Source organism: Scyliorhinus torazame, chromosome 25 (assembly GCF_047496885.1).
Source record: "Scyliorhinus torazame isolate Kashiwa2021f chromosome 25, sScyTor2.1, whole genome shotgun sequence".
Lineage (NCBI taxonomy): Eukaryota > Metazoa > Chordata > Chondrichthyes > Carcharhiniformes > Scyliorhinidae > Scyliorhinus > Scyliorhinus torazame.
In genome coordinates, this window is record NC_092731.1 from 14,738,568 (window position 1) to 14,751,971 (window position 13,404).

General features: G+C 46.8%; 1 protein-coding gene across 3 annotated transcripts in view; it reads right to left on the bottom strand.

Annotated features, from left to right (window-relative positions):
* clasrp (CLK4-associating serine/arginine rich protein) overlaps positions 1-8,118 on the bottom strand; it is a 56,887-nt gene extending 48,769 nt beyond the window's left edge. For 2 of the 3 annotated variants that reach the window (XR_011938126.1, XM_072490061.1), the window contains exons 1-6: positions 8,052-8,118; positions 7,332-7,405; positions 3,963-4,103; positions 3,725-3,822; positions 1,251-1,352; positions 314-393 (exon numbers count right to left, since the gene is read on the bottom strand). Coding sequence is in view for 2 of the 3 variants with exons in the window: in XM_072490061.1 (XP_072346162.1) it covers positions 314-393; positions 1,251-1,352; positions 3,725-3,822; positions 3,963-4,061 (379 nt within the window). In the remaining variant the exon portion in view is untranslated. The remainder of the gene's footprint in view (positions 1-313; positions 394-1,250; positions 1,353-3,724; positions 3,823-3,962; positions 4,104-7,331; positions 7,406-8,051) is intronic. The other variant, XM_072490062.1, reaches the window with a different exon arrangement.
* Positions 8,119-13,404: the final 5,286 nt, after the last annotated feature.

A 13,404-nucleotide genomic window follows, 5' to 3' on the forward strand; every position in this document is an offset into this window, starting at 1 on the left:
CTCTACTTATTTGATCAAGTTATTGGTGCCACGAGCTGTAACAGTGAAGCAGCAACCACTAGTGCGAGCCAGGCAACGTTCAATTTGTACTTTCTGGAACTAGAAAATGAAGTTGATCTCCCGTGACATTGCTCGGGGATGATGGTGGGTTAGGACAACGTGTGAGACGATGCTGAAACAAAATTTACAAGGACTGGAGTGGGGATATGGTCAGGAAAAACCGAACGATTAGGACAACCGCCAGTTTGGGTAATTTACACAACCGCGCCACTGATACAAATTCAGGGAGGTTTCACCGGCCAGGGAAACTTACTGCCTGCAAAATCATTCTGCACCAAACCTCTGTATCGTTCATAATTACACTTCCGTTCATCACTGTCGTACTCTGGAGAGCTGGATTGGAAAAAATAAACCTTTGTCACAAATTCAAATTGTTATTTTTTTTTAAAAACGCCAGAGACCTGTTCTTCCAACAACCCACAATGGTTTCATCAGACGCACATGACTTGGGTTTGCAAACTCCCAAACATGTTGGCATGAAGGTTGACCTGTTTAGATTCCACGTAGACATGGAGAGTGGAGTACTGGGTAAGGGGGTCTGACATTTGCGACTACGACAAAGAGAAATTCTCATATCACAGGTTGCGAAACTTCCCAGATTCTCAGTCATTGAGAATATTCAGAACCGGGGGATTAATCGGGAGCGAAAGCGCTCCCTCGAAAGAGATCTCCTTCCCCAAAGGCCAAGAGTGAATCGGATGCGATTTTACGACAATGGCTTCATGTGGGGTTAGAGATGATAAGGTGGGAATTGGGCCTAGGTAGGGTCTCTTTCAGAGGGTCAGTGCAGACTCCTTCTGCACTGTCGGCACTCTACGATTCGACTTTTTAATTCAAATTTCACCACCTGCCGTGGGATTTGAACCCAAGTCACCAGAGCATGACGCTGGGATTGTGGAAGGCCCGCCCAGTGATAATGCCACTAAGTCACCACCTCCACATGTTCTATATTACCAAGTGACTGTTAAAACTATGGCTGTTCCTTTGCAGCGTAATGTTGCGTACCTTCTAGCAATATGCACCAAGCTCAGACCAACCCTCGCGCTTTGGTGGCCATGGAGTGGCATTCGGGTTAAACCGCGTGGTTCCCAGGACCTCTGGCAATTAGTGGAGGGAGCGAGGGAAGGGGTTCTCTTTCTATGACAAATGGAGAGATGAAGATCCCCTCCTCCTGTCGCACTGATACTCACAGAGCACTCAGGAAGGGCGGCGTGTACTCCAGGATATAATCCAAATGTGCCCGGACATCAAACCGATCAATCATGTTGTTCGTATCGCCCTGCCAGGGCATCCTTGGAAAATACAAACACGGAACTGTCAGCAAGACTGGACGACCAAATTGTGTATGCTGAAGAAATACGGCTAGATATTCAGCCTTATTCCGACGGGAGGGTGGGAGGGGTCAGGTCTCTTTCTTTAAGCAGCCCCAAAAGATCTCTCTTCCTCAAAGTGGAGTATTCAAGACATCTCTACACAGCAAGTCATCCAGAGTGCTAACTGCATTTAAAAGTGGATTGAGAGCAGAGATGGTTTCTGTTGTTTGAGTGGGAATAAAGATAGCAGTTAAGGGTTATTGTTTTGCTGTGTTGATTAGCATTGTTTAAGGGGTAATTGTAAGCTTTTTCTTGTGTCATGTTGAAGATATTTTAATACTGTGTAGGAATAAAGTTTGTTTTAATAAACCCCTATTTTGTGTGAAATCACTCCTTTCCTCACAGTCTTGCAAAATTTAAATAAAATATTGGGGTTTCTGTCCAGTTTCCGAGCCACAGTTGGGGTCTAGTTCCGGGATCGTAATACTAATTAAACAAATAAACCAACAAATTAACAGCCCCTTAAAGAACTAGTCATATACTCTTCATATGTAAATAAAAAGTCAATAAATTAAACAAAAATATCAGGGGATGTCCTGGTGGGACAATGATACTAAAACAGAATTGCAAAAGACACTTAACTGACTAATCCACAATGTTATTACTGGGGCTGATGATGCATCCCAGGCCCCGCGGTGCCCACTGGGCATGGGAGGCCAGAAGCGTGTCGGTGGATAACGCTTGCTGCCTCTCCAAGGCTATCCAGCCGTGAATGCAGCCAGGGTTGAGGGTCGGACAGTCGGATCGGATGACCCCATCAACTGCCTAGACCAGTTATTGGCCAATGTGACTAGGCCCAGGAGCTGGTTTATGAGGAGGCCCCTCCAATAATAATTATCTTTTATTAGTGTCACAAGTAGGCTTACATTAACACTGCAATGAAGTAATTGTGAAAATCCCAATAGTCGCCACATTCCGGCGCCCGTTCAGGTACACTGAGGGAGAATTCAGAATGTCCAATTCACCCAACAAGTACGTCTTTCCTCCTGTGGGAGGAAACCGGAGCACCCGGAGGAAACCCACGTAGACACAGGGAGAGCGTGCAGACTCCGCACAGACAGTGACCCAAGCAGGAATTGAACCTGGGACCTTGGCACTGTGAAGCCCCAGTGCTAACCACTGTGCTACGGCGTCTCCCCACCAGTCCCTCCCCCCACCCCGTGCGGGCGATCGAAGATTAGGTGCATGGGGCTGAAGTGTAACTAAATGGTGAGGAGCAGCCCCTTCAAATAACTAAAAAGGGGCTGCAACCTCAGGAGCTCCACGTACACGGGACACCCCTTGGCTGCAGAAAAGGCCTGCGGCCTGTGAACCACCATAACCTACGGCTGCATAACACTGCTGCATGCCTGGACCCCGGTGGGAAAAAAGGTGGAATCCCACGTAGAGAGCCCGCCACAGGGGACCTTCCCCACCGTCAGATGGTAGAAGAACAAAATGCCACGGTGTGCCCTGACTGTTGAGGGAGGCAAGGAGGTGGGTGGAAGGTGTGCAGCAACAGGCCACGAAGGAAACCCCTCTGTGCTGAAGGGCAAGATACTCTCTGAAGGGGTTGTCCAGGAGGAGCAGTAATAAGCATTCAAACACTTGCTACAAGCAGTGGCCAAATGCATGATGGGATTTGAGCTAGCTAACTTGCCCATGTTTTTGAGGCAAACGGGATTGTGTGGTCAGCAAATAACACGGTCAACTCAGTAAACAGTTTTTATCAGTGGCCCCGTTCTCCTGTCTCAAACAATGCAAGGAGTGAAGAGGAAACCAGCTTTGGCACCCTGCCCCCGGATGAACATTGAGGTGGTCACGAACTGACTGCGATACTAGGTCGGGAATGTCCGAAAAACAGCTTTAGAATGGACACAAGATCCTGGTAAACAACAGGTGACAGGATGTGGTTAAATCATAGGCTGTTCACAAGGCATCATTTTGCTTCAAGTAAATTTTACTGGATAATATAGAACTGACAGCTCCAAGGATTGGGCTATTAATTTTTTGGGAAACGCTATAATTGATGTGTTTTTATCAGTGTTAGCCAGATTGATCCTGGCATTTATCCAGATCTCTCTCTCGTGTACACGAAACCAAGCTTGGAATAATAAAGCCGTCTTAACCAGGTTGATGTGTCTGTTGCTCGCTGTATTAAGCTGAACCATAACTAAAAGGGGAGGACCCCACGTGAAAGCTGGCTCAATACTCAGGCCTTGGAAACGATATTACACCCTCCACCGGTTTATCGTTAACCTTGACAATATCACTAATACGAATAGTCTAGCAGGTCAGACGTCATCACTCACATGTTGAGGGGGCTCTCTGCAGCAAGGGCCACGGCAGAATCCAGGTGTATTTTACACGCCCGACCATGCACCTGCAGGAACTGCGCTGGGTCCTTTTTCTGGAAATCAAAGATTGCACAGCACCAATCTCATCGTTAAAAATAGCTTTTTAAAAAACAAATTCTCAATGTGAAATGACCCCAACGTGACACAACCCAAATCCGAATGGCGAACATTGCAACAGGGCAGGAGAACTCACAATCTTTTCGTAGTACTCCCTGCGCCGCTCCGCGCGCTTCTTGTAGTCGACCATCATCCCTCGAAGCTTCCGCTCGTGCTTCCGAGCTTCGTGCCACATTCTGGATTCCTCGTGTGGCGCAGGTTATACAGAACAGAAAATCTGGCGAGGAGAAGGGATTTCGATTCAATCGGCAGCATCCAACAACAATTTGCATTTATATAGCGCCTTGGACACAGTACAGAGTGTAGCAGGAATGTCACCAGACACATTTTAAGACAGAGCCGAAAATCGGACAGGTGACTAAAAGCTTCGTCAAAGAGGAGCATCTCAAGGAAATTGGGGGCATTCAGGAGGCCAGAATTAGGGGAGCACGGAGGGGGGAGCAGATTACAGAGACAGGGAGGGGAGTCATTTGAGAACAAGGAAGAGAATCTCAAAATCAAGGTGATGCTGGACCGGGAGAAGTAGGTCAGCAAACACAGGGTGAGCAGAACCGAGTGAGAGTCACAATGTGGGCAGCGGACTCTCCCGTCCGCTGCTGGTATATGTTGACATCTGACATGCACAAATGAATAAATAATAGTCACACACATACCGAGGTGGAGATGGTTAGCAGCTTCAAATTCCTAGGTGTGCACATCACCAAATATCTGTCCTGGTCCACCCACGTCAACGCTACCACCAAGATAGCACAACAGCGCCTATACTTCCTCAGGAAACTAAGGAAATTCGGCATGTCCACATTGACTCTTACCAACTTTTACAGATGCACCATAGAAAGCATCCTATTGGGCTGCATCACAGCCTGGTATGGCAACTGCTCAGCCCAAGACCGCAAGAAACTTCAGAGAGTTGTGAAGACTGCCCAGTCCATCACACAAACCTGCCTCCCATCCACTGACTCCATCTACACCTCCCGCTGCCTGGGGAAAACGGGCAGCATCATCAAAGACCCCCCCCACCCGGCTTACTCACTCTTCCAACTTCTTCCAGCGGGCAGGAGATACAAAAGTCTGAGAACACACACGAACAGACTCAAAAACAGCTTCTTCCCCGCTGTTACCAGACTCTTAAACCAACCTCTTATGGACTGACCTGATTAACACTACACCATGTATGCTTCACCCGATGACGGTGTTCATGTAGTTATATTATGGACCTTCTGTTGCCTTCAAATATAATTTCTTTTATTTTGTTTTCTTTTCATGTACTTAATGATTTGTTAAGATGCTCGCAGAAAAATACTTTTCACTGTACCTCGATACACGTGACAATAAACAAATCCAATCCAATACACATACATTTCTCTCTATATTTCAAATTCTAAACGATTGGTGTTCAAGTTTTACATCAAGCAAATGTACAGGCCAGTTCTCCCTCACAGCGTGATAGGGAAGTGATCTGCGAGTGTGGTACAGAGCCGTAACTAATAGGCTGGATCCCTAGTCAGTTTATTGGTCAGGCACTAATAAACAAGTTGCATTTCCCTTTTCAGTTTTCCAATTCATTTTTTCCAATTAAGGGGCAATTTAGCGTGGCCAATCCACCTAGCCTGCACACCTTTGGGTTGTGGGGGCGAGACCCACGCAGACACGGGGCGAATGTGCAAACTCCACACGGACAGTGACCCAGAGCCGGAATCGAATCCGGGTCCGCGGCGCCGTGAGGCAGCAGTGCTAACCACTGTGCCACCGTGCTGCCCTATTTCTCTCTTTTTAAAAAAATTCTTTAACAGGTGGCACAATGGTTAGCACTGCTGCCTCACAGTGCCAGGGACCTGGGTTTGATTCCGACCTCGGGTGACTGTCTGTGTGGAGTTTGCACTTTCTCCCCAGTGTCTGCCTGCCTGGGTTTCCTCCGGGTGCTCTGGTTTTCCCCCACTGTCCAAAGGTGTGCAGGTTAGGTGGGGTTATGGGGATATGGAGGAGGTGTGGGCCTAAGTAGGGTGCTCTTTCGGATGGTCGTTGCAGATTTGATGGGCTGAATGGCCTCCCCCTGCATTGTAGGGATGCTATGGGATGCCAGCTTTGCTGGCGAGGTCAGCACTTGTTGCTTATCCATAATTACAGAGTGCCTCACTCGGCTATTCCAAAGGACAGTTCACAGTCAACCCCATTTGCTGTGGGTCTGGAGTGACACGTAGGCCAGACCGGGTAAGGATGCCAGATTTCCTTCCCTAAAGGGGAAATTAGTGAACCAGATGGGTTTTTATCTCAACCGATGATCACCATTACTGAGACTAACTTTCAATTCCAGATATTTTATTGATTGACTTAAAATTTCACAGCTGCTGTGGCAGGATTTGAACCCATGTCCCAAGAGCGTTAGCCTGGGCCTCTGGGTTACTAGTCCAGTGAAATTACCACTGTGCTGCTACTCTCCAAAAACAGATGGATAGCTGCAGGTAGTGGCAAATAGACTGTCAAAGACTGGGTGCTTGAAAATGCACTTTTAAGAGATCGAATGGTTGTGAATACAGATAGTTGACAGGGACGGACAGATTGCTGGAAGACATTGAATTTAAAGGAGGGAAAGAAGGCAGGTGAGAAGTTTAGAAAAGTGAACATTGTGCTGAAAAATTTACATATGTTTGGGTTTTAAGGAGGTTGGAAAAGAGGGGCATCAGGAGCTTGGTGGATTACCCCAAGCGGAACTCAAGACACCAAAAGGGCCAAAGATAAGGGATAAACTTCCCGTTCCCCTGATCGTTTGTACATTTGTCATTTGAGTGTCCCTTTAAGAAAGGTTTTGTGTCTTATCACATGGCTTCAGTGATGTCATTGTGTGGGTGGAGCTGGGCTGGGGCTTTGGGAATTTCTGTTTAGTTTCGCTTTCACATTTGGCTGCAGTGGACTCAGACAGAGAACAGAAGTGTTTGGCCTGTCTCTCTATCATCCTTTTAAAAGCTGTTCCAGACTACTTGGTAACTTAGCAGAGATAATTGCTTTCTGGAAGGGATTCAAATCTGCTGTTTAAACAGGGGAACAGAATATCAATAACAGTCTTATCGAAGTGAGAATATTGGGCCACTCCTTCAAAAAGGGGTTTCGGCTTTTACTTGGATTTTGTTATTGAATTGGAACAGTTAAGGGGGAATTCATTAAGGGTTATACATAAGATTACTGCAGCTGTGTGGGGTCTTTATGTTTGTAGCTGATGAAAATTGTGTGTTTATATACAAATGTTCACAAAATTCTTAGAATTAAGCTTTTTTTGATTAAAAATGCCTAAGTAGTTCGTTGACTAACACCTGAAAGGCAGGGTATTGTGCTGATCTTAGCCAAATTCAACATAAAGGTCGTAGGTCAGGTGGACTCCACAATACACTTTGGAGTTGTTAACCCCTGGCCCATAACAGCATTCTTATGAGAAACGTGATTTACTCACTTCACCGGTGCAGTGGGCAACGAGCAGCTCAACGAAAGGGGGTGAACAGACAGGACAGTGTTGCTGCACTCGATCTGGAGGGAGACACAAAGAGGCAGACCTCAGCAAGGAATGCACACTTGGATCCCCCGGACTTTCGGAGTACTTCTGTCGACCCGAAACACTCACTCCGATTCTCCCTCCCTGCCAGTGACTCTTGGCATTTTCTGTGTTTTATTCCAATTGATTATACATTGAAAACAAGAATGATTCCTGGCACTTTTCATCCACATTACTGAGGCGAGAGGCTTTGGAGAGGCTTCCCTGGGTCTGGATCAGTGGCTTCTACACCCCTCCATCACCAGCTTCTATCCTGAGCCTGGGCCCAGTCTCCAGCCTCTGTTCCCAGGCCCAGTACCTAGGTTCCAGCCCCTGTAGCCAGGCTCCAGCCTCTGCTCCCAGGCCCTGTAGCCAGGCCCAGGCGCCAGCCTCTGCTCCCAGGCCCTGTACCCAAGCTCAGGCTCCAGCCCCTGTACACGGACCCAGACTCCAGCCTCTGCTCCCAGGCCCTGTACCCAGGCCCCAGCCTCTGCTCCCAGGCCCTAGCCTCTGCTCCCAGGCCCTAGCCTCCACTCATAGGCCCTGTACCCAGGCTCCAGCCTCTGTACTCAGGCCCAGGATCCGCCCCCAGGCCCGTGATCCCCGCTCCCAGCCTCCGACCCAGAGAGAAAGAGGTTTTACCTGGAACACTTAGCAGCGCTCCGCCATCTTTCCTTCGGCCCCTGCTGCGGGCCGCCAAGTCAACTTCCGCCCCGCTGTCCCCTGCGCTCCCCGGCCACTTCCGCCCCGCTTCGGGTACCTCAGCCAAACACCCCCTCCGGCAGACACGCCGCCACAACAGTTCCGCAGGAGAGCTCTCTCCTCCACCGCATTAAGGGTGCTCCTCACTCATAATAATAACAATCACTTATTGTCACAAGTAGGCTTCAAATGAAGTTACTGTGAAAAGCCCCCAGTCGCCACATTCCGGCGCCTGTTCGGGGAGGCTGGAACGGGAATTGAACCTGCGCTGCTGGCCTTCGTCTGCTTTACAAGCCAGCTGTTTAGCCCACTGTGCTAAACCAGCCCCTATTCCCTCTCAATTCAATTCCCTCACAAAGGCCTCAATTGATATTCACAGTTAAGCCTAAAGACCAGAATGGATTATCTCACGCCAAAGTCCACAGTAATCCAGGCCAATATTCACAATGATGAAGAAAAGGATTGCGTTGATACAGCCCCTTTCACAATCATAGGACATCCCAAAGCACTACAGTCAATGAAGTACTTTTGAAGTGTAGCCACTGCGATAATATAGGAAACACAGCAAGCAATTTACACTCAGCAATCTCCCACGCACAATATGATTGTGACCAGCTAAACTGTTTTTGTGCAGTTGATTGAGAGATAAATATTGGCCAGGGTACAACTCTCTCATGAGATGGTGGTCATTCGATCTTTTAGCTCCACCTGAGCGTGCCAGTAAGGCCTTCTAATTTAAAGTCTCATTCTCTCACGAATACATGGGACTGTTTGTTAATATAGATTTTGATAGCTCGAGTAAGCTTGAGATTAGGATAACCTAAATAAAAGTCACCGTTGGCTGTTTAAACTACAACATCTTTGATCAGTCCGTAAGCGTGACCCCGACCTTCCATAATATAATATAATCTTTATTATTGTTACAAGTCGGCTTACATTGACACTGCAATGAGGTTACTTTGAAAAGCCCCTAGTCACCACATTCCGGCGCCTGTTCGGGTACACTGAGGGAGAATTCAGAATGTCCAAATTACCTAATAATAGAGACTGGGATAGAGAGAGAGAAGGAATGGGATAGAAAGAGAGACTGGGATGTAGAGAGAAATAGAGAGAGACTGGGATAGAGAGAGAGAAAGAGAATGGGATAGAGAGGGAGACTGGTATATGGGGATAGAGAGAGATTGGTATATGGGGATAGAGAGAGAGACTGGGATAGAGAGAGAGAGAGAGAATGGGATAGAGAGAATGGGATAGAGAGACTTGGATATGGGGATAGAGAGAGAGACTGGGATATGGGGATAGAGAGAGAGAGAGACTGGGATATGGAGAGAGACTGGGATAGAGAGAGAGAGACAGGGAGAGAGAGAGAGAGAGAGAATGGGATAGAGAGAGAGAGAGACTGGGATAGAGAGAGAGAGAGAATGGGATAGAGAGAGAGACTGGGATGTGGAGAGAAAGAGAGAGAGACTGGGATAGAAAGAGAGAACGAGAATGGGATAGAGAGAATGGGATAGAGAGGGAGACTGGTATATGGGGATAGAGAAAGAGAATGGGATAGAGAGAGAGACTGGAATATGGAGATAGAGAGAGAGATTGGTATATGGGGATAGAGAGAGAGACTGGGAGAGAGAGAGAGAGAGAATGGGATAGAGAGAATGAGATAGAGAGAGTGAGATTGGGATAGAGAAAGAGAGAGAGAGTGGGATAGAGAGAATGGGATAGAGAGAGAGACTTGGATATGGGGATAGAGAGAGAGACTGGGATATGGGGATAGAGAGAGAGAGACTGAGATATGGAGAGAGAGACTGGGATAGAGAGAGAGAGACCGGGATAGAGAGAGAGAGAGAGAGAGAGAGAGAGAGAATGGGATAGAGAGGGAAACTGGTATATGGAGAGAGAGAGAGAGACTGGGAGAGAGAGAGACTGGGATAGAGAGAGAGAATGGGATAGAGAGAATGGGATAGAGAGGGAGACTGGTATATGGGGATCGAGAGAGAGAATGGGATAGAGAGAGAGACTGGGATCTGGGGATAGAGAGAGAGACTGGGAGAGAGAGAGACTGAGATAGAGAGAATGGGATAGAATAGGATGGAGGGGGTGACTGGTATATGGGGATAGAGAGAGAGAATGGGATAGAGAGATAGACTTGGATATGGGGATAGAGAGAGAGACTGGGATATGGAGAGAAAGAGAGAGACTGGGATAGAGAGAGAGAGAGAGACAGGGATAGAGAGAGAGGGAAAGATGTTGCTTCCCTGTCAACTCACCATCTTGCGCTCACATGTCCATTTTTGGTCCGCTGCAGTGTTCCAGAGAAGCCTAACGTAAACTGGAGGAATAGAACCTCATCTTCCAATTGGGCACTTTACAGCCTTCTGGACTTAACATTGAGTCAACACCTTCAGACAGTGAACTCTCTATTCCACCCTGAACCGTTTTTTAATATAATTATCTCCCCGACCCCTCCATCTGGACCATGTGCTGCTTGTTCTTCAGTCCTCCTTTGTTCTGCTATTAACACATTCTGTTATCTGATCTTAATGCCGCTATTCACACATCTTAGTGCCATGAATGTAGGAATTTCAGATATATTTTGTATTTGATGTATCTGGTGCAGTAATGGTTAAAAGCCTGGGTTAGTGTGTATATCTGCTGCAATAATGTTTTTTTAAAAATCCTGGTTTAAAAGACAGGCAGACCCTGTGGCTACAGAAAGGGGTAATTAAGGCATCGTAAAAATGAGATCATCCTTATTTCAAGCCATGTTTATAATAATAATAATCTTTATTAGTGTCACAAGTAGGCTCACATTAACACTGCAATGACGTTACTGTGAAAATCTCCCGGTCGCCACACTCTGGCCCCTGTTCAGGTACACAGAGGGAGAATTCAGAATGTCCAATTCACCTAACACGGGACTTGTGGGAGGAAACCGGAACACCCGGAGGAAACCCATGCAGACACGGGGAGAAATTGCAGACTTCGCACAGACAGTGACCCAAACTGGTAATCGAACCTGGGACCCTGGCGCTGTGAAGCAACAGTGCTAACCACTCTGCTGTTTATGTGCAATAGGACACTCCCAATGGATTTTCATTGTGATTTTTGAGGAGTAGATAAATAGAGACATTGTGTTTAGGCATAAGTAATCAGGCCATCGGATGTAAGTGGGATCAGGATGATGTAATTTATGAGAGGAGCCAGGGACTGAAGCCGTCAGGTTTTGAGTTAGCCAGTTTAGATTTGGCTGTGAACAGAACAGCAGCTTTTAAGAAAAGCTGCCAAGTTAAACAATGCTTTGTCACAGGCAAGAATCTACAGGCTGTTTCCTGAAGGATCTCTCTCTCTTTCCCTCTCTCTCTCTCTCCCCAAGACATTTATATACAGCAAGTGTTCCTGTGTTTGCTAACTGTATTTAAAAGTGGGTTTTGACCCGAGGCGGATTTTGCTTGACTGGAGATAAAGAAAATAGCAATTAGGATGCTAACATGTTTCATTGTATTTTTAAGCATTGTTTAACTGATCAATGTAAGCAATTCCTTTAAGATGTTAAAAGTTATTTTAATCCTGTGTTCGTAATAAAGTTTAATAGACCATATCCCTATTTGTGCGTGGAGTCACTGCTTGAGAGAAGTATCCTTTCCTTACAGTTTTACAAATAAAAAAATTGGGGGGTTCTGTCCCTTTTTTAAATTTGTTCTTTGGATGTGGACGTCTCTGGCTCAACCAGCATTTGTTGTTCAGCCCTAATTGCCCTGGACCTGAGTGGCTTGCTGCGCCATTATAGTGAGGGGAGAGGGGTCAACTGCATCACTGTGTGGGTTTGGAGTCACGTGTAGGCCAGACCGGGTAAGGAAGGCAGATTTCCTTCCCTAATGGGGACATTAGTGAACCAGGTGGGTTTTTACAACAATCGGCAATGGTTTCATGGTCATCATTAGACTTTTAATTCCAGATTTTTATTGAATTCAAATTTCAGCATCTGCCCTGGTGGGATTCGAACCTGGGACCCCGGAGCATTACCCTGGGTCTCTGTAATACTAATCCAGTGATAAGATCAGTACGCAACGGTCTCCCCGGTATCCTAGCAAAGGTTGGGGTTTGGCCCTGGATCATAATACTTGGTTTTTAACATTACCATTAACACTCTCTTTGTTTTGGGTCTGTGACATCTTAATTTAGAGTACCCAATTCTTTTTTTTTTTCCAATGAAGGGGCCCATCCACCTACCATGCACATCTTTTTGGGTTGTGGGGACACGCAGACACAGGGAGAATGTGCAAATTCCACACGGACAGTGACCCGGGGCCGGGAATCAAACCCGGGTCCTCAGCGGCATGAGGCAGCAGTGCTAACCGCTGCGCCACCGTGCCGCCCCATGTGGCATCTTTGTTAAATCTCTCCCGAGTTCCCACCTATCATTGGCCTATTTTACTCCACCTGCTCCACCCCTTCTTAAACAGTATGAAACCCATCACGTTTCACTCTCGTTAACTTTGAACAAGAGTCTTGCAGACTTGAAATGTCAACCCTGTTTCTCTCTCCACAGATGCTGCCAGACCGACTGAAAAATTCCTGTTGAAATTTCAGCTGTCCCCTTGCATGGATTTTGGAGATACCTTTTGGAAAACTACAGTTGAGATCTTTCGCTGTCAGCAAGTTGGATGAGGGCCGAATGGAGAAAATGTGTGCTTTACCTCAGTGGGAAGAACGAACTTGCATTTTCAGAGTACTGTTCACAACCGCAGTACATCAGGAGGTCATTTACACGAAGTGAAGTATAGTTACTGTTGTACTGTAGGAAACAGAGCAGCAAATCTGCAGACAACAAGGTCCCACAAACAACAATGTGTAAATGCTATTCAAGAAGGGGAAAGAGCAAAAATGGGCCAACTAGCCTGACACCAGGCATTGGGAAAGTGCTGGGATCTATTCTTAAGGAAGTCTTTTAAAAAATAAATTGAGAGTACCCAATTCATTTTCTCCAATTAAGGGACAATTTAGCCTGGCCAATCCACCTATCCTACACATCTTTTTGGGTTGTGGGGGTGAGACCCACGCAGACATGGGGAGAATGTGCAAACTCCACACGGACAGTGACTCCGGGCTGGGGTCGAACCCAGGTTATTGGCGCCGTGAGGCAGCAGTGCTAACCACTGCACCACCATCCTCCCCTGAGGAATTCTTAACAAAGTGCTTAGAGAATGATTGGACAATTAGAACAATTGAACATGATTTCATGAAAGGGAAATCCTGTTAGACAAGTTTATTTGAGTTTTTGTGTGGGCAGCAC